This window comes from Borostomias antarcticus (genome assembly GCF_949987555.1).
Source record: "Borostomias antarcticus genome assembly, chromosome: 21".
NCBI lineage: Eukaryota > Metazoa > Chordata > Actinopteri > Stomiiformes > Stomiidae > Borostomias > Borostomias antarcticus.
The window spans coordinates 9,674,758-9,695,549 of NC_140254.1; the positions used below are offsets into that span (position 1 = coordinate 9,674,758).

Below are 20,792 nucleotides of genomic sequence, written 5' to 3' on the forward strand. Positions count from 1 at the left end.
GTGGAGAGAGAGACGACGGTAGGGAGGGAGGGACGCTGGCTGATAGAGGGTTGACATTTATGTGTGAAAGAGGTATAAACGAGGCCATGAATGTTGCAGCAGGAACCGCTGTGAGATTAACAGAGTGTGTGTGTGTGTGCGCGCGTGTGCTTCATGTGTGTGTGGTTTATGTTAAGTGTTTCTGTGTGTTCTTGGGATTCAGATTAACTCTGGGGAAACATCCTCTCCTCCTGTCTCTCAGTGCCCCTGCCCACCCACCCTGTCATCTCTGTGTCTCAGTGCCCCCCCCCCCCACCCTGTCATCTCTGTCTCTGCCCCCCCCCCCCCCCATCTGTGTGTTTTTCTCCAACCCCAGGATGTTCATATAATTGGAGAAAAAACGTCTGATTTCAAACCCTGACAGCGATGATATTTCCTGGGATATTCTGAAGCATCTATCATCACACAAACGCACAGCCGACAGCAGTGTCAACACAAACAAACAAACACACACACACACACACACATCAACCAAAGGCAGCCGAGAGGGACCATTTTGTTAGGTTATCCTCCTAACCAGCAAACCCAAGGCGGCTCCAGCCTTTGAATTGGAACGATACCAGTTGATCATATCTCCATATATCTCCCATGTGGAGAAGAGAGGGGATGAAAGCTTGTCTCTGTGTGTGTCTGCATGTGTGTGTGTGTGTGTGCATGTGTGTCTGTGCATGTGTGTGTGTGTGTGCGTGCGTGCGTGCGTGCGTGTGTGTGCATGCATGTGGGTAGGGGGTTGGGGATGCTTGTTAAAGCAAGCAAGCAGAAAGGAATCCTTTAACCCAGTTACATCCGTCCTCCTTCCTACTGTCCACTAATGGTGGGAAGACCTTTGAGCCTGACAAACATCCACTTTAATTGCTGTACTGTTTGCTGCGCGTGTGTGTGTGTGTGTGTGTGTGTGTGCGTGCGTGCGTGCGTGCGTGCGTGCGTGGGAATTCAAGCGGCACAGCAAAGAGCTTTCACACTCCTGACAGTGTGAAGCGGCCTAACGTCCTCCGAGGTACAGCATTTGAATGTTGCACAATTAATTAGCAGCCCCATGGGAAGCTCATTTAATTTGAATAATATGTTGGCGTAAGGTCGTAGGAAGGTCAGCGGCCCTGCCGACGGCGGAACATCAAGGGAGGTCAGAGCTCAGACTGACCTGATGGATCTGCAGCTCTGATTCTGCTGTCTCAACAGTTTGAATATCGCATTTCAATTACACACATGCACACACACACACACACACACACACTTTGTTAGTACTTGTCAGTGCGATGCAGATTGACACTGTCACTGATTGACCACTGCCCAGTTCATTTCAGAGCTGTTATTCCCAGGATTAGGCCAGCACTGCACTTTCACAGAGTTTACTCATGTGGTGGGTGTGCCCTTCTACACACACACACACACACACAGACATGTATGATCCCAAGAGTTAATCCCAGACATGGTGCGTGTGTGACATGGCGCGTGTGTGCTCAGACAGCTGCCCAGCGTGATGATGAATAATTGAGTGTGTTATTTGAGGGCAGGCAGCGGCGCCACCACCTGGACCCGGTCAGTCATCAGAACCCACGGAGAGTCTCAACGCCTGGACCCGGTCAGTCATCAGAACCCACGGAGAGTCTCACCGCCTGGACCCGGTCAGTCATCAGAACCCACGGAGAGTCTCACCGCCTGGACCCGGTCAGTCATCAGAACCCACAGAGAGTCTCACCGCCTGGACCCGGTCAGTCATCAGAACCCACGGAGAGCCCGGGAGAGTCGCACAAACCTGCACAGCGACGCCTGAATCCCACCGGTCCGCGGAGGCCAAGGTGGAGCTGACGACCGTATTGATCACCCACTCTGCTCCAATAAACACTCTGGCCAAGACTAAGTGCCTCAGGGACCAGAGGCTCATTTGGGATTCATTGAATGCGTGTCCCAACGCTGATTTCGGCTTTGTGGACTCGGCGCAGACAACGACAACGCTTCTTGATAGTTAATTTGTTTCAAGGCTTTTCTGTGTATATAAGTGTGCTCCTTCCTGTGAAGACGGGCATGGATTTGAAAGCAGAGCAGGCTGGCCTGTCCCATTTGTTTACCGAGGAAAGTGTGACAGGACAAGGAGAATAGCACAGAAACCACCAGGGCCAAGATTCAAGCTACAGTCTCTTAACGAAAATCCATATACAGTAACAGTACATCCAATACATATGTGCTGAGGCTAATATTGACTAACGAATCTAATGATGAAGAATTGAGTGGGTGGATGCGGATCGAGGATTTTTTGTCCGCTGAGATCTTTTTGAAAGGCTTCTACTTCATGTTGCCCCGTCAGCCCAGGATTATAGAATGTTCTACCTTTCTCTCACGTGCAGATTGACACACACACACACACACACACACACACACACACACACACACACACAGCACCACGCGTCTCCTCCAGCCCAACTACCGGTGGTCCTGCTGGGGGCTGACAAACGGGGCGCCCCTCCCCCATGGGCACACCTGTGCCTCTGTGTGTGTGTGTGTGTCCTTTTCAGACCACCCATGTATCCTAAATCCTGCCCCCCCACCCTCATGTTGACAGTTTTAACCCCCCCACCCCGGGGGAGAGAGAAGGAGCAGGAAGCAGGATTTAGGAGCACCGCCACCCCATGCCAGGATTCGACGTGTGTGTGTGTGTGTGTGTGTGTGTGTGTGTGTGTGTGTGTGTGTGTGTGTGTGTGTGTGAGAGAGAGAGAGGATTAGTATCGACCCATATGAATCCCTACATGACTAGGTAGCCCAGTCAGACATAGAAAGTAATCCCTCTCCTCCTCCTCCTCCTCCTGTATCTTCCTCTCTTCTCTTCTCCCCTCCTGTCTATCCATCTCTGTCCCTCTCCTCCTCTCTGTTATTCTCTGCCCTCCTCTCGTCTTTTTGTCTGTTCCCCCCCTCCCGTCTCTCTCCTCTCTTCTCCTCTCCTCCTGTCTCTCCTCTCTTCTCCTCTCCTCCTGTCTATCCCTCTCTCCCTCAGCTCTCTTCTCTCCTCTCCTCCATCTATCCCTCTCTTCTCCTCTTCTCCCTGTCCCTCTCCTCTCTCCTCTTCTCCCTGTCTATCCCTCTCCTCTCCTCTCTCCTCTCTTCTCCCTGTCTATTCCTCTCTTCTCCTCTCTCCTCTTCTCCCTGTCTATCCCTCTCTTCTCCTCTCTCCTCTCTTCTCCCTGTCTATTCCTCTCTTCTCCTCTCTCCTCTCTTCTCCTGGTCTATCCCTCTCTTCTCCTCTCTTCTCCTGGTCTATCCCTCTCTTCTCCTGGTCTATCCCTCTCTTCTCCTCTCTTATCCTGGTCTATTCCTCTCTTCTCCTGGTCTATCCCTCTCTTCTTCTCTCTTCTCCTGGTCTATTCCTCTCTTCTCCTGGTCTATCCCTCTCTTCTTCTCTCTTCTCCTGGTCTATCCCTCTCTTCTCCTGGTCTATCCCTCTCTTCTCCTCTCTTCTCCTGGTCTATCCCTCTCTTCTCCTGGTCTATACCTCTCTTCTCCTGGTCTATCCCTCTCTTCTCCTGGTCTATCCCTCTCTTCTCCTCTCTTCTCCTGGTCTATCCCTCTCTTCTCCTGGTCTATACCTCTCTTCTCCTGGTTTTATCCCTCTCCCCTCCTGTCTATCCATCTCTGTCCCTCTCCTCCTCTCTGTTATTCTCTGCCCTCCTCTCGTCTTCTTGTCTGTTCCCCCGCTCCTGTCTCTCTCCTCTCTTCTCCTCTCCTCCTTTCTCTCTCCTCTCTTCTCCTCTCCTCCTGTCTATCCCTCTCTCCCTCAGCTCTCTTCTCTCCTCTGCTCCATCTATCCCTCTCTTCTCCTCTTCTCCCTGTCCCTCTCCTCTCTCCTCTCCTCTCTCCTCTCTTCTCCTGGTCTATCCCTCTCTTCTCCTCTCTCCTCTCTTCTCCCTGTCTATTCCTCTCTTCTCCTCTCTCCTCTCTTCTCCCTGTCTATCCCTCTCTTCTCCTCTCTCCTCTTCTCCCGGTCTATCCCTCTCTTCTCCTCTCTTCTCCTCTCTTCTCCTGGTCTATCCCTCTCTTCTCCTCTCTTCTCCTGGTCTATCCCTCTCTTCTCCTGGTCTATCCCTCTCTTCTCCTCTCCTCCTGGTCTATCCCTCTCTTCTCCTGGTCTATCCCTCTCATCTCCTCTCTTCTTCCTGTCTATCCCTCTCTTCTCCTCTCTTCTCCTGGTCTATCCCTCTCATCTCCTCTCTCCTCTCTTCTCCTGGTCTATCCCTCTCTTCTCCTCTCCTCCTGGTCTATCCCTCTCTTCTCCTGGTCTATCCCTCTCCTCTCCTCTCTTCTCCTGGTCTATCCCTCTCATCTCCTCTCTCCTCTCTTCTCCTGGTCTATCCCTCTCATCTCCTCTCTTCTTCCTGTCTATCCCTCTCTTCTCCTCTCTTCTCCTGGTCTATCCCTCTCTTCTCCTGGTCAATCCCTCTCATCTCCTCTCTCCTCTCTTCTCCTGGTCTATCCCTCTCATCTCCTCTCTCCTCTCTTCTCCTGGTCTATCCCTCTCATCTCCTCTCTCCTCTCTTCTCCTGGTCTATCCCTCTCATCTCCTCTCTTCTTCCTGTCTATCCCTCTCTTCTCCTCTCTTCTCCTGGTCTATCCCTCTCTTCTCCTGGTCTGTCCCTCTCTTCTCCTCTCCTGGTCTATCCCTCTCTTCTCCTGGTCTATCCCTCTCTTCTCCTCTCCTCTCTTCTCCTGGTCTATCCCTCTCTTCTCCTCTCCTCTCCGTCTCTCTCCTCGTCTGAAAGCCTGTTCAATAAAACATGACAGAAGCAGCTGTGCAGCGTTGCTCGTCGCTCCGGCGCTGATGGGTTTGATGTGGAGGTGAAGTGTCTGACGAGTCTGCCTCTCTCAGTGGGCCGGCCCACAGTCGCTGTAATCACATACAGATGTAAATATGCCCCCTGCCCAACCTGCTGCCCGCCAACTCTCTGGGCACGTTTCCCTGGTTACAGTTCCCCAGTTGCAAGGACACACGGCTGTCAAACGAAACACCTGGAGTGTGTGTGTGTGTGTGCTTGAAAAAAATGAAGAACAAGTAGGGATCGAGGGGAACAGAGTAAGGATGTGTGTGTGTGTGTGTGTGTGTGTGTGTGTGTGTGTGTGTGTGTGTGTGTTATTCACTCACTCCATGGCTGGACTTATGTGGGTTAAGAGTATCATTTGCGAAGTGGACAGTTGAGTATACTTTGCGAAGTGGACATTTTCAACTGCATGGTAGTGCACTCGTAAGCCTCACATGATTAATACATGATTTTTGGTCTCGTTGTGGTTCAGGGACTTAAACGTCGATTGTTCTCAGCGTGACGCGGAAACCCTAGGCACGGACGCGACCGCAGGACGCCGGCCAATCGATACACACCAGAGAGAGAAGGATGGGCGAATGAGGAGAGGTGGGAATGTTGAAGGTCGGAGGAAGATAGGAGAGGGAGAGAGAGAGAAAATCAGTACATTTTATTTATTTAAGGCGCCTTTCGAAACGGGTTACAAAGCGCAAGTACGATGAGAAGAGAGAGACAGAGGGCGAGAGAGACAGAGGGCGAGAGAGACAGAGGGCGAGAGAGACAGAGGGCGAGAGAGAGAGAGGGCGAGAGAGGGCGAGAGAAACAGGGCGAGAGAGACAGAGGGCGAGAGAGAGAGAGGGCGAGAGACAGAGGGCGAGAGAGAGGGAGAGAGAGAGACAGAGGGAGAGAGAGAGAAAGACGGAGAGTTAAAGAGCAAGAGGGGTATTTTGGGAGGGGAAGTCAGCATGTCTGTATCTAATCCAGAGGCCCAGAAGCCCCAGGTAACGTGTGACATATGCCCAGTGCACCATGCTGTGTTCACACACACACACACACACACACACACACACACACAAAGTGATGACATTTCTCACTCTTGAAAAGAAAGCCAGGAGGAGCGGACACAAAAGCAGCAACACGGAGGGCTTTAACCAGGTCCCTGTGTGTGTGTGTGTGTGTGTGTGTGTGTGTGTGTGTGTGTGTGTGTGTGTGTGTGTGTGTGTGTGTGTGTGTGTGTGTGTGTGTGTGAGTGAGTGAGAGTGTGAGTGAGAGTGTGAGTGAGAGTGTGAGTGAGAGTGTGAGAGAGAGTGTGAGAGAGAGTGTGAGAGAGAGTGTGAGAGAGAGTGTGAGAGTAAGAGAGAAGATAGCAGGGAAGGAGATGATGTAATGTAGATGGAAGTGTGGGAAGGCGGGATAATATAATAAGTAAATATGTGACTGATTGAATATGCACCTAATTATAAACCCCTCCATCTAACCATCTGCTTCTACAGCATCTCTAGAGACTACTTAGTCTGTGTGAGTGTGTGTGGGGGCGGGGTGTGTGTGTGAGTGTGAAAATCACATCTGCTTCCAGACACAGGTGGTGAGTCAGCAAAACTTCAGTTTAGAGAGGCAATAATGAGAAGTACTGTATAAAACACACACAAGCACACATACATGAATAAGCAGTAAGCTTAGAGGTAGCGCGGAGGGTGCTAAGGTTCCTTGGACAGGACATGTACATTTACTACAAACTCCTGTCCACCCTGGACTGGACATTTTTGCACAATTTAGAAATCATCATACTGTAAGGGAAGGAGTCTCTGTATGTCTGTATTTTCGTCTGCCGATTTCCTGGAGAACAAGGCACTGAAGTTCTGCAGGCAGCAACACCGGAGGCCAAGCACTCTGCCATTGGAACCGGCATGTTTTGAACGGGCATTGTACTAGTACTAGAACATGCATACAGTACTGCTACATAAGCTTTTTGCACTCTTGTATAGTTGGATTTATGTATATTTTGTATCTACTGTAAATTTGTATCTGATTGTGTTACTTTGATATCTTTGATGCACGTGAACAGTGCAGTCGTCGTTGTCGTCTTCGTCGTCAGTTCACTACTACTACTACTACTACTACTACTACAGTTAAGTATTTGGACATTGACTGTTTTCATCACTTGAAATGAAATAATCAAGATGTCTTAGTTTGAGAGCATATACAGTACATCCAAATCAGATGAACAGTGTAGGAATTATTTATACGTAGTACACCCCTTTTTAAGGAACCAAAAGAAATTGGACAATTGGCTGCTCAGCTGTTCCATGGCCAAGTGTGTGTTATCCCCTTATTATTTCATTTACAAGGAGCAGATAAAAGGTCTAGAGTTAATTTCAAGTGTGATACTTGCATTTGGAATCTGTTGCTGTCAGCTCTCAATATGAAATCCAAAGAGCTGTCACTATGAGGGAAGCAGGCCATCATTAGGCTGAAAAATCTAAACAAACCCATCAGAAAGAGAGCAAAAATATAGGTGTGGCCAAATCAACTGTTTGGTACGCTCTTAAAAAGAAAAAAAAGTGGATGCCCGAAGAATTATTTCACAACAGTTGGCCAGATCAAGAACACTCCCCAGGAGGAGGTAGGAGTATCAGTATCAGAACACTCCCCAGGAGGAGGTAGGAGGATCAGTATCAGAACCCTCCCCAGGAGGAGGTAGGAGTATCAGTATCAGAACACTCCCCAGGAGGAGGTAGGAGTATCAGTATCAGAACCCTCCCCAGGAGGAGGCAGGAGTATCAGTATCAGAACCCTCCCCGGTAGGAGTATCAGTATCAGAACCCTCCCCAGGAGGAGGTAGGAGTATCAGTATCAGAACCCTCCCCAGGAGGAGGTAGGAGGATCAGTATCAGAACCCTCCCCAGGAGGAGGTAGGAGTATCAGTATCAGAACACTCCCCAGGAGGAGGTAGGAGTATCAGTATCAGAACCCTCCCCAGGAGGAGGCAGGAGTATCAGTATCAGAACCCTCCCCAGGAGGAGGTAGGAGGATCAGTATCAGAACACTCCCCAGGAGGAGGTAGGAGTATCAGTATCAGAACCCTCCCCAGGAGGAGGTAGGAGGATCAGTATCAAACTCAACAATCAAGAGAAGACTTAACCAGAGTAAATACAGACAGTTCACCTCAAGATGGAAACCATTGGAGAACCTCAAAAACCCGAAGATCAGATTAGAGTTTGCCAAAACAAATCTTAAAAAGCCTGTACAGTTCTGGAACAACGTCCTATGGACAGATGAGACAAAGATCAACTTTGTACCAGAATGATGGAAAGAGAAGAGTATGGAGAAGGGAAGGAACTGCTGATGATCCCAAGCACCACCTCATCAGTGAAGCATGATGGTGGTAGTGTTATGGTGTGGGCATGTATGGCTGCCAATGGAACTGGTTCCCTTATATTTATTGATGTGAATGCCAACAAAAACAAAAGGATGAGTTCTGAAGTGTTTCAGGCAATATTATCTTCTCATATTCAGCCAAATGCTTCAGAACTCCTTGGACGGTGCTTCACAGTGCAGATGGACAATAACCCAAAGCATACTGCGAAAGCAACCAAAGAGTTTTTCAAGGCAAATAAGTGGAATTTTCTGCAATGGCCAAGACAATCAACTGACCTGAATCCAATTGAGCATGCATTTCATTTGCTGAAGGCAAAACTGAAAGGAAACCGGCCAAAGAACAAGCAGGAACTGAGGAAAGTTGCAGTAGAGGCCTGGCAGAGCATCACCAGGGATGAAAGCCAGTGTCTGGTGATGTCTATGGGCTCCAGGCTTTTTGGAGGGAAATGAGAGAGAGAAGGGTGTTCATTTAAGTGTCAAGAAAAGTAAACAAATATTTTGATTGTTAAACGGGATCTAGATTTATTTTTTCTTTTAATAACACTCACTAGTGTTATAATATTCAGCATTGCAGCAGTGTTCACCTAATTCACATCTTCCTCCTCAGGGAAATGCTTTACACACTTTACATTAAAGGATCAAAGCTACGTGAGGATCATATTAACCACCTGCAATAGACAGTTAACCGCATCAGAGTTAAGATGTGAATGTTAATGTCCACTGATGCGGATCCTGAGATCAGATTTGAATGTACTACACATCCCTATCATAGAGCACTGCTGCTGCCTAGTGGCCACAATGAGAATGGCGCGCAGACATTACGCTCATCATAACGACCCCGAACCTCAAACCCCTATAGTTTGTAGGCCTACTGGTGGAGATTGGGTAGTTGGACATCATGTGATGGTCAACCCAGTAACCATAGGGCCGAATCAAATCAAATCAAAATGTATTTAGAAAGCACGTTTAAAACGACAGCAGTCGACCAAAGTGCTGTACAAAGGTAGGTCCTAGATAAAAACATGTATCATCAAAGCAAGTCAATTACAGCAAACAATACAGACATTGAACATGAACCAGGCTTGAGCACAGACTGGTTAAAACGCCAGGGAGAAAATTAGGTTTTTCGTGAGGATTTAAAAACTCAAGAGTCTGGGACGATCTAATATAAAGGGGCAGGCTATTCCATAGCCTGGGGGCAGCCGCCGCAAAGGCCCTGTCGCCTCTAGACTCAAGTCTAGTTTTAAGCACCTCCAACAGCAGTTGGTCAGCAATGCAGGAGCTCGGAGAGGTACCGAGGCGCCAGGCCGTTTAGGGCTTTAAAAACCATTAGCAAGAGTTTAAACTGCGAAAGCGGACCGAGAGCCAGTGGAGTGAGGCCATGACTGGAAGACAGGAATGGAAGACAGAGTGGAAGACAACATCCTAGCGAAGTGTTGGAGGTTTGATTTCACCTGTCCCCGCCCTATGCCTCCCTCCTGCCCCCTATCCTGATAATTCGGTTTATAATCAGGGTGCTGAGCTGCTAGACCTGACCGTTCCGTCTGGCTGCAGTGCTTATACTGTCCAGCAGATGCCAGCAGAGTACCACACTTCTAGAAGGTGCTTTGTCACTCAAATAATCTTTGGCAAGTAAAATTATCTTTGGCTGTGTCCTCGATCCCTCTCTCTTACACTGATAGTTGAAAACAATTCACACTGTCAAAATTCTGGTGTTGATTGCGTTTGTTGTGTTTATTTCTGATTAAATGGTAATCGTTAAACATTATAAACATTAGCCTACCTGAATAACTAATAATAATATTATCTACACTTAAATAAACATATTACACACATCAAATTACATTATGATAGCGATAAACCTTTAGTTAAAACGATTAACACTCTAATACAAACCTGTTTGATCAATTAAGGTATATGTGAGCGTCAATTGGCAAATGTTAAATTCAATGTTATGTTTTATGTGTGTGTGTGTGTGTGTGTTAAGGTAAATGAGCTCCATCATGTTGTCCCTGGTCATATCCTGCTCCTCCATCCTCCTGGTCCCAGGTGGCTCCACCGACCTACTGTAACCCAGGCACGGTGCTCCGTGAGCGGGGTAGTGTGATGGCGTGAAGGAGGGGGGGTGGTGGGAGGACCGTCTGGGAGGCTCCGGGGCCAGATGGGGGGTGTTGGGGGGGGGGGGGTTACTACAGAGCGTAGGGCAGCGAGCGTGTGCTCAAGGGGCGGTATGTGGCCCTGGAGGGGGAGGAGGCGGGCTGGGTGAGGTGGGGAGAGGAAGGGGAGGGGCGGAGGGAGGCCTGGGAAGGAGGTGTCTGGGGGGAGAAGGGGGTCCCGGACCAACCCCTGGGCCTGCGCAGCTGAGGAGGGGAGGCCTGGCCATGGGGGGCGGCGGCGGCATGGCGCCCGGGCGAGGCCTGGGGACGGGGAGCGCCGTGGTTGGGGGTGGTGGGGGAGGGTCTAGTGTTCTGAGCAGCGTCCCCGTCGTCGTCGTTGTTGTTGTTGTTGGGCAGCTTGTACAGGAAGACGTTGTAGTGCAGCGGGGGACTGGCTTCGGGGCGGAGCTTGGCGTCTTTGGGGAGAAGCAACTCCAGGCCAATGGTGACTCCGTCCTGACGTAGATATAGCACAAAATAGAGGCACACAAGACGCAGACAGAGGGATAGATATGGAGGGAACAGATAGACAGACAGACAGACAGACAGAGAGAGAGATAGACAGATAGATAGACAGACAGACAGACAGACAGACAGACAGACAGACAGACAGACAGACAGACAGACAGAGACAGACAGACAGACAGATAGATAGATAGATAGATAGATAGATAGATAGATAGATAGATAGATAGATAGATAGATAGATAGATAGATAGATAGATAGGCAAGGTTTTTAAAAATTAATGACATGTAGGAGTAGGACAGAGTAAGGGATGATAAAGTGAACGTAGGAACAGATGTTTGGTGCAGAGTGAGGGTACAGAGAGAGAGAGAAAAACAAATGACTAATAGAGTAGTTCAGTTCACTGATAGAAAGTTCAATATAGTTCAGTTCACTGATAGTCAAGTCAAACTTTATAAATGTACATTTAAAAACAACCGTGGTTGACCAAAGTGCTGTACAGTGGGCTAAAAGGCATTAAAACAATACAACAACAAAATACAATGTAATAAATAGCAAATAACAGGAGACAAACAGGAAGTATAAACATAAATTAGTGGGGTGCTAAGCTCATTATGTAATCAAGGCCATGGAGAAGAGGTGAGTTTTCAGGAGAGACTTAAAGGCATCCAAGGTCTGGGCAGTTCTAATATGCAGTGGTAGGCTGTTCCACAGCTTGGGGCCAGCTTCTGTACTACAACAGCTCTGGTTCTGAGCCTGGATTTAGGGACATCCAGGAGCAGCTGATTGCTTGACCTGAGTGCTCTAGCCGGGTTATGGATGTGAAGGAGTTCAGCTAGGTACAGAGGAGCCAGGCCGTTCAAAACCTTAAAAACAAGTAACAACATCTTAAAATTGATCCTGAAGTGGACAGGAAGCCAGTGCAGGAAGGACAGCACAGTTGTGATGTGGGCATGCTTTCTTTTTCCAGTCAGAAAGCAGCATTCTGCACTAGCTGCAAACGCCAGAGTGAGGACTGCTCTAGACCTACATACAGAGAGCTGCAATAGTTGAGCCTGAAGGTTATAAAAGCATAAACAACCCTCTCCAAATCTTTAGGAGGGAGATAGGCCTTGACCTTGGCTATGAGCCTTCACTGAAAAATGGCGGCTTTAACCACAGAGTTGTTTATCAAGTTTGAAAGCACTGTCAAAAGAAAAACCAAGGCTTTTTACAGCAGAAACATTTTTGGAGGCAAGGGGGCCCAAAGCACCAACAGAGTCATCCAAGAGAGCAGAATGTCCAAACATAATGACTGTCTTGTTGTCATTTAAGGTGAGAAAGTTCAGGTCCATCCAGGTTTTTATGTCCTTGAGACAGTCTAGTCTAGTAGAGGCTGCAAAGACTCCTTGGATTTCAATTTTAGAGGTAGGTAGTTCAGTTGACTGATAGGGTAGTTCAGTTGACTGATAGGGTAGTTCAGTTGACTGATAGGGTAGTTCAGTTGACTGATAGGGTAGTTCAGTTGACTGATAGTAGTTCAGTTGACTGATAGGGTAGTTCAGTTGACTGATAGGGTAGTTCAGTTGACTGATAGGGTAGCTCAGTTGACTGATAGGGTAGCTCAGAGGAAATGAAGGAAGATACATATGTCTAATTCAACATCAGTTCAGTAGCTACTGTACTAAAGGTGTAGGTGGTGAACCTAGTGTCCCGTCCCAGGTCAACCCCTACACACTTCGCAATTGCGTCGCTATCTTAATGGGCTGTCTGGTGAAAGTGGGGTCATAACACGGTGATAGCTTCAACATGGCTCATTGGCGCATTCTTTTTTAATCCCCTTGAACCCACTCATATCTCCACAAGTCCCTCAGGGTCAGAGCTTGGTGTTTGATCTGAGGCCCTATTTTGAACCTTGAACCTGAGGGTGACCTTTGCCCTCTCCGCACCCCATCCAACACGATACTGACCCTGCGTTCTGAGCCACAACCCAAACAACCTGTTTTACTTACAGAGCAAGAACAAAAGACTTCACATAAGAGGTGTCTTACCTTTGTTGTAACCTGTTGGAAAAAGAACAGTATTACCCAAAAAAGGAGCTCTCCAGGGTCCTGAACACATCAGTGTGTGTGTGTGTGTGTTTTAGTGCATAGATCATTAGGGCACTAGATCGTTCAGTAATGTTTAGTTGAGCATTTGGGTAGTGGTTAGCTCCAGGAATATGCCATGCATAAGTAGCTAGTAGTAGCTAGTTAGCGAAAGGGGGTAAAGAGATATACGAGAGATAGACAGCGAGAAGGGGAGAGAAAGAGAGTAGGAAAATGGAGGAGAGGAGCAGAGGACCACGCAGGGACAAGCTCTTTAAAGTTAAAAAGGTTTATTGATTTGACAAATGTGAACGCCATAATTCTGTATACCTAAAAAGTAAAAAAAAACTCAAAGTACATGAAAGTATTATAAATCACATCAATGAAAACCAAGACACGTGTTATATTGAAATATCAATCCGAACAAATACTTCACCCCATGAAATCTAGACATATTCACTTATTATTAGTAATATCAAACATCAAATTCTCTTAAATACATGATTCACGTCTTGTTGCTTTTTTTTTTCTTAAACGTTACCATTCAACATCGTTGTTTTCTTGAGAACACCAATGCATGCGGCAGACAGAGAGTAAGGCGGGACAGGGAGGGGTTAAGGGCGGAGCCAAGGGGGAGGAGACAACAAAAGGTTAGTTCATAGGCTGAAGATCAGATTCAGAGCACGCCATTGGTGGAGAGCTTGTTAGTTTTGTCCAGCAAGAGAAGAGAACACAGTCTAGCAATTGATTGGTTGATAAAGCGTAATGACATAGCGAGGCAGAGAGGAGAAGCAGTAGTGCCACCTGGTTGTGAGTGGTGGTATTGCAACCCCATGTAAGTACATAACATTGAGCGTCTCAAGTTACACTCTAATCCACAAACACTCCTTATGACACTTTAGTCAAAGTATACAGTACATGACATGATAACTTGCAAGGGTGAGATGCAGAGATTGAATGTTTGAAACCCATTTCTAAGTATTTGGGGGACGTCACTGAAAAAAGAAGTGCAAGGCGCTCCAGAATTTTTATAAAAAGCCAAAGGTGGTCCAGAACCACCTGCTGGGAGAGAGAAGGAGCGACCGGCTGCACCGCCAACCAGAAGGTACTTCCACCAAGAGCATCCTGCTCCCACTGTGGCGCTGTCCAGCAAGTGGAATCTTTTTCACGGTGTTCACAGTCCTGCTTATGCCGGGCTCACCCTAGAGGATATTTAGGCCGATTTATCCCAGATTCACCCCACCCTACAATCGGAGGAGAAGTCTGGTCTGGAACGTTGATCGGTACCGATGTTCGGCCCAGATTATCTTGTAATGTGAGGGGTTTACAAATCCAATCTAAAACCAATCTTTTTACACAGGCTAAAGGATGTGGTGGCTGAAATGACCCTCTGGCAAAACCATATAGGTGTTGGCACACTGCCCCAACCAACACCAACGTTGAATTGGTGTGCCATTTGTTGGTGACTGTTAGTGTTGGTTGGATGGATTTTGCAGCTGAATTTTAAACCTCTAATATTCTAACAACTGTTGGGTGTTGGTTGGCGTTGGTTGGGGCGGTGTGCAGACACAGCAGCAGTCCTAGCTCTAGCAGAGCGGTGTAATGGCGTCAGATCTGTTCCATGGATCGATCTGAAGCGGAGACCTTTCAAAGCACCTGCTGCAGTGTGAGAGAGGCTTCCGGATCCACACTATAAAAACCACAACTCCTCCTGTGTTTAATGTGGAGTTGGATTTTGGCACATTCTCACAACGGCCGGTAATGGAGCCTGAAAAATTACGACATTGTTTTGCTGACAGGAACCGCTGACTAATGACTGCTTACCGTACCATGAAACCGGCAGCCTTGGGTGATCACTGGGAAATATCAAGCTCTCTATCTTTCATGCGAACTGTGTATATAAATCATTCCTCTCTGCACTGCATGTCAGGCCTGATGAGCCGGAACATGCTGATTTAAAAATGTTTTCGTGATGATAACCACTAAAATGAAGGCTTCTTAATACATTCTGAAGTGCCTTGAACTACATTTTCTTCATGACTAACAACACCCTTATTTCCAAAGAGCAAACCGCTGTCTTAACATTGGAAGCTGAGTAGTGCTCCAACTCCTCTGCTTCTGGGGACGTTTACCTCAGCGTTTACATTGATAGGACTGTTCCATTGGAATCTTATTTTACAGATATTCAACCGTATTTGTAAATTGTATTTGACCCAGGGCTGATATACATTAATATACTACGTAGTGAACAGGGTGTGATTTGACGTTTGCCCTAGGTCTTACAGTGCCCCTGTATGTATAGTAAAAGTGTGTTCTATCACACTTTTACTATACTAGCTAACTAGCACCATAGTGTGGTAGTTAGCGACATTACACCATGTTGTTCTGGTGCGAGTTTACCTCCGCCGCTTCGTCTGTGTTGTTAGGGATGTGGCCATGGTCGACGACAGAGGTCGGCCGGTTGTTCTCGTGTTTGGGCGAGTGAGAGTTCCTGATGTTCAGAGTCTCCTCCTCCTTAGGGGGCGGAGCCTTCACTGGGTCCTCCAGCTTCTGCGGGTCATCCTACGTACAATGTTACGGACACACACAAACAAACACAATACACATTTGGCCCCATTTTGCATGAGCAGCGCCGTGAGCAAACTCTCAACTTCAACTAAACAGAGTTATGTCCTTTTTCATTAAATCATGAAAATATATTTTTTTAGATCAACCTAATAAATCTGCAACTGAGGACTCTTCAGTATCACAGTAGACTTTGCACTGATTGGACAGCTCGAGCAAGATTGGGTCCATAGTAGGGTTACTAAAGCCACTGTCATATAGACTGTCAGTCTGTCATGTCTGTCATATAGACTGTCAGTCAGTCTTGAAGCCCAGCAAAGAAAGGCAGAGAAGGTGTAAATGTCTCTCTGTGAGTCAGTGTGTGTGTTTCTCTGTTCTTACCACTCGCCTTGAGATTCACAAAGCCACCGTTTCCTCTCGCAGATGATTTATATTCATTCAAATGACATGAGGAGTTTAAATCTACATAACCTGAGGTGTATTACCATTGGTTAGACTGTCAAGACCTTTCACTTAGCGACCAATCAGACCTTAATGGACTTTGAGAGTGACCTATCAGCCCCTCTGGCATTCAGCTGAATGTGGGTCGTACCAAAAAAAACAGCGGGGGGTGTCTAGCCTCTAACACTGACATTTTCATAGCATCCGGGGCCCAGAAAGTCACCTGCAGTTAGTGAATGACCCAGCCGACCTGGCAAATGTCATCAGAGACTCCAGGCCGCCTGTCTGGGTGTACGAGAATAACCTTCTCAGTCAGGACTCGACATCGCTGATATCGTCAGAGTTGACAGTGGCTTGTAGGTGAGCAGCTGATTCAAGATTCTATACTGTAAAGGCTGCTAATGTAGAGTCAATGGAGTACACTCTATACAGTCAATAACAAAAAGTGTGTGTGTGTGTGTGTAGAGAGTGTGTGCGTAAATTGTGTGTAAGTGTGCATAGTGTGAGTGTGCATGTGTGTGATGTGTGTATGGGTGTGTAAGTGTGCGTGTGTGTGTGTGTACGTGTGTGCGTGCGTGTGTGTCATCAATCGATCGGCTTGTGTGACATATGAAGGTCACAGGGGACAGTATGGGGTGTGGCCAATATGTAGGGCAGGCAGTATCGACCAATCATACTGTTTAGCTTTAAATTCCATTCACCCAACAGTGACCAATGGTACAGCAACTCATAGCCTAGTTTACTAGTCCTTGGTTATCCACATAACTAAATGCATAACTGTCCTCTATCAAAATGAATTCAACCCAAAGACATACAGAGTGAAGGGAAGACAACATGTCAGTGAACTAGTGTTTGGTTAAGTTGTAATTTAAATCAATAGCTGCTTAAAACTACAAGCCCCACATATAGTTGGCCCATATATTAGATACATACAGTAAATGCATGCAAAGTACCAGTATTGGGGAGGGGGAAAAATTAAACTGCTATAGTGGGGCAACCAAAATGACCGCCAAGGCTCTGTAGGCTTAAGAGGAGCGAAAGCAGGAGTTTGAGCCGGAATGGAGGTTCATTTGCCGGGGGGGCGGGATGGGGGCTGCTCAGTCAGGGGTTAGCAGTGCATGTCTGTCCGGGTTTGAGAGCGATTGCATGGGTTTAAGTATGTCAGTCAGCATCCAGGAACCGGATTTGTGGCCAGGCTTTGGGTTCAATGTTTAGCATGTGCAGATCCAAAATGGCGTCTCCGGTGCAGAGTGGGACATGGTGAATGCGTAGGCAGCTGGGGGAAACTGCTCGGGGGTTATGGGCCATTGCGGCTCTGCTTACCTGACAGTAAGGGTGCCTGGGTTTATATCCCCGTGTATACCTGCCCATGGGTTTCTGAGGGGGGGGGGGGGGTGTATCAGGGTGTGGAGAAGGGGAAGGCAAAGAAGGTTACACATGTCTGTGTGAAAATCACACCCTAACTCTCAGAGGCAGTGGAGGGAAGGTTTTCCACATGGGGGAATGTGTGCGTGTGTGTGTGTGTGTGCGTGTGTGTGTGTGTGTATGTTTGCTAAAAGTTGCTAGCATGAGTGACTTGCAGACAGATAGACAGACTGACTGACAGACTGACTGACAGACAGACAGGCTCAAGCCTATGCAGAGGAAGAGAGTGAAAAAAGAGAGGGATGAGTAGAGAGAAAGGAGGGGGTGAGAAAAAGAAACAGTGGTAGAAGGAGGGGTGGTGGAGATAGTAGGAGGGACAGAAGAGAGAGACCAGTGAGAAAGAGAATGATAGAATGAAAGCAGGAGAGAGATAGAGAGAGAGAGAGAGTGAGAGAGAGTTGAGCAAACGAGAGGAGAGGTGGTTTACCTGACAGATAATGTTGTCATAGTAAGCCAGGTTGTGAGCGTGGGCTTGGGGGGGGTGCGGGGGGGAGTCACACAATTTCCTTACGTTTGGGTGGGAGCCATCCGTTACCGTGGAGACAGAGAATCCATCTGTCTGAGGCTCACTCTGGGGACAGTACTTACTACTGTAGGAGAGAGAGAGAGAGAGAGAGAGAGACAGAAGGATGAAGAGAGAGAGGGATGGAGAGGGAGAGAGGGAAGTATAGAGGAGTGGAGAGAGAGGGGATGGAGAAAGAGAGAAGGAAGGATGGAGGAATGGAGAGGGAATGAGATAGAGAGAGGGGGAACAGTGGGATGGAGAGAGAGAGGTAAAGATGGAGGAATGGAGAGAGAGGGATGGAGAGAGAATGAGAGATGGGAAGGATGAAGGAATGAGATTGAGAGAGAGAGGGAGGGAAAGAATGTGAGAGAAGGAAAAATGGAGGAATGAGAGAGCGATGAAGAGATGGAGCGAGTGAGTGAGGGAGGTATGGAAAGAGAGAGAACAAGAGAGGAATGGAGGTATATAAAGAGAGAGAGTGAGGGAGAAAGGGAGAGAAGTGAATGGAGAGGTAGATATTTTTTCACAAAGTACACTGTCTGTTACGTGGTGTCTGGTTGCATAACCACCCTCCCTCTGTCTGTGTCTGACTCTGAATCTCATTCTTTCTGACTGGGAATTCTGGTTGGCTGCTCAGCTGTATATAGGTCATACCACAGACACACACATACACACACACACACACACACACACACACACACACACACACTATCTCTCACATTCCTCTTCATTCCCCGTCTTGTTCTCTATCCACTTCTCCTCTACAGTATCTAGTTCTTCATCTATCTCTCACTCATTCTCACATCTGAGAGGGTTGGGTTGGAAGTGAAGATGTAACACACACACACATGCACACACACACACACATGCACACTTGCGCACGCACGCACGCACCCATCCACACACACACACACACACACACACACACACACACACACACACACACACACACACACACACGTCATCTCACCTGCGTTTGCGCAGCTGATGGTTCTCCCTCTTGAGCAGGTGAAGCCTCTTAGCGAAGAAGACGATAATCATGAAGAGGAGGAAGATCACCAGGGAGGCCACGCCCACCACCAGGCACACCACCTGGAACTCCGTGATCATCCAATCACAGCGCGAGCCCTTGTTCCAGATATACTCCTGAACATTACACCTGGTCAGAGACAGAGAAAGAGAGTGAAGGAGGCAGAGAGAGAATGAGAGAGAGAGAGAGAGAGTGAGAGAAGGTGAGAGAATGAAAGAGAGAATGAAAGAGAGAGAGTGAAGGAGAGAGAGAGGTGGTAAAGGGCGTGGCACGGTTATTGTGGTCATGGTGAGAGCAGCCTTGTGACAGTCTATTTCGGTCAAAACAAAGTCAAATTCATATCACCTATTACCGTTGGTCACTGTCAAACACAATAAGCGTGAGTCTGCCTGTGGTCACGGTCGAAGGACCAGCTGTGGTGGCAGGGATGCCAAGGTGTCCTGACTCAGACCACAGGACTGAGGCAGGCCTATTCAGGCTGAGAAGCCTAGTTCTTAATGCGATCAGAGGATCAGTGCATGTGTTTGTGTGCGTGTGTGTGTGTGCGTGTGGGTGTGTGTGTATGTGTGTGTGAATGCATGTCTGCATGTGTATCTACTGTATGCAGGGGCGAGGATCTGTATCCAACTTTGGGGGGGACATTTATATTGGAATTTTGCAAGAGTATTTTTTTTGGGGGGGGCATCTTCATGTATGGTAATTTTAATGCCACTACCCCAATCCCCCCTGACCCCCCAGGACCCCCGCCCCTGACTGTATGCATATGACTCTGTGTGCCTTTGACTAAGCCTCGTCCTCAGCAGCTCTGACGGGGGCACAGCAGTCCACCTCCTATCTCACAGGCTGAAGACAAACGGTCCTGCGAAGGCTTGTGTGTGCATGTGCACGCTCGTGTGTGTGTGTTACTATTGCGACGGTAAAGTTGGATACTGATGCTCTCTCTCTCTCTCTCTCTCTCTCGAATTAAAATACTGTGCTCTCGAATTAAAATATCTTGCTCTCGATTAAAATACTTTGCTCTTGAATTAAAGTCTCTTGCTCTCGATTAAAAACTGCATTCTCAAATTAAAATACTGTGCTCTCGATTAAAAACTGTGCTCTTGAATTAAAAGACTGCGCTCTCTAATTATGACCGGATAACTCCATACGCTCTTTGCTTATTCTCTTTATGAGGCTCTCTCTCAAAAAACAGCGTAGACAAATAAGTTATTAAAGTCACATTTCAACAGTTGTGTTCAGTCAAAAAAATAACAAGGTGTGTGTCAGTCTCACCTGCAGAAGGCTCCTATTCCCGCCACGACGGTGCACACCCCTCCATTAAAGCAGAAGTCTGGTTGGCCGTCGCACTGGGACACGCATAACCCAGCGTCCGACCTCACGAACCCCAACCTGCAGCCCCCATCAGAGCGGCTCCCCCCTCCCAACCCCAGCCCCGGACCCGCGACCACCGCCGGGGTGGGCGGCGTGGGCAGGGCCTTGACGCTGGGTGGGGTGTTGCCGGGGACGACGGAAGAGCCAGCCAGGAGAGGGTTCTCATCCACCATGTCGGCGAGGGGCGACGGGGAGGGCTCGGGGTCGGGGGTCGTGTCTAAGGCAGAGAGGTCGTCATCGGGGGACAGGTAGTCATAGAAATCGGACAGAGTCCATGCCGTGGGGTCTCCTCCCTTCTGCTGCAGGGGCTTCGGTGGATTCATCCAATCGGGAGAGAGGTCGGAGGGCATGGAGGCATCAGGGGCTGGGCTGCGGAACTCCACGGTGACGATGTCATCGGACGAGGGGTGCGCCGGCCGGTCGGGACCTCCTCCGCCGGCAGTCAGTTCCTCCGAGATTGGCTCCTCCTCCGAGAAGTCCAGGCGGGCGTGTCTATGGGAGGGGTGGCGACTGGTGATGCTGAGAGGAAGTTGTGCCCCTAACGCCAACCCCGCTCCAATCAGGTG

General features: G+C 48.2%; 1 protein-coding gene across 1 annotated transcript in view; it reads right to left on the reverse strand.

Annotated features, from left to right (window-relative positions):
• Window positions 1–15,259: 15,259 nt before the first annotated feature.
• The window catches only part of LOC311322797 (chondroitin sulfate proteoglycan 5-like), a gene marked incomplete at both ends in the record, with an annotated part of 9,674 nt that continues 4,141 nt past the window's right edge, over window positions 15,260–20,792 (reverse strand). The window contains 4 exons of the mRNA XM_084454915.1: window positions 15,260–15,451; window positions 17,748–17,907; window positions 18,796–18,984; window positions 20,128–20,792. The exon at window positions 20,128–20,792 is cut by the window's right edge and continues 125 nt beyond it. Coding sequence (XP_084311041.1) covers window positions 15,260–15,451; window positions 17,748–17,907; window positions 18,796–18,984; window positions 20,128–20,792 — 1,206 coding nt within the window. The remainder of the gene's footprint in view (window positions 15,452–17,747; window positions 17,908–18,795; window positions 18,985–20,127) is intronic.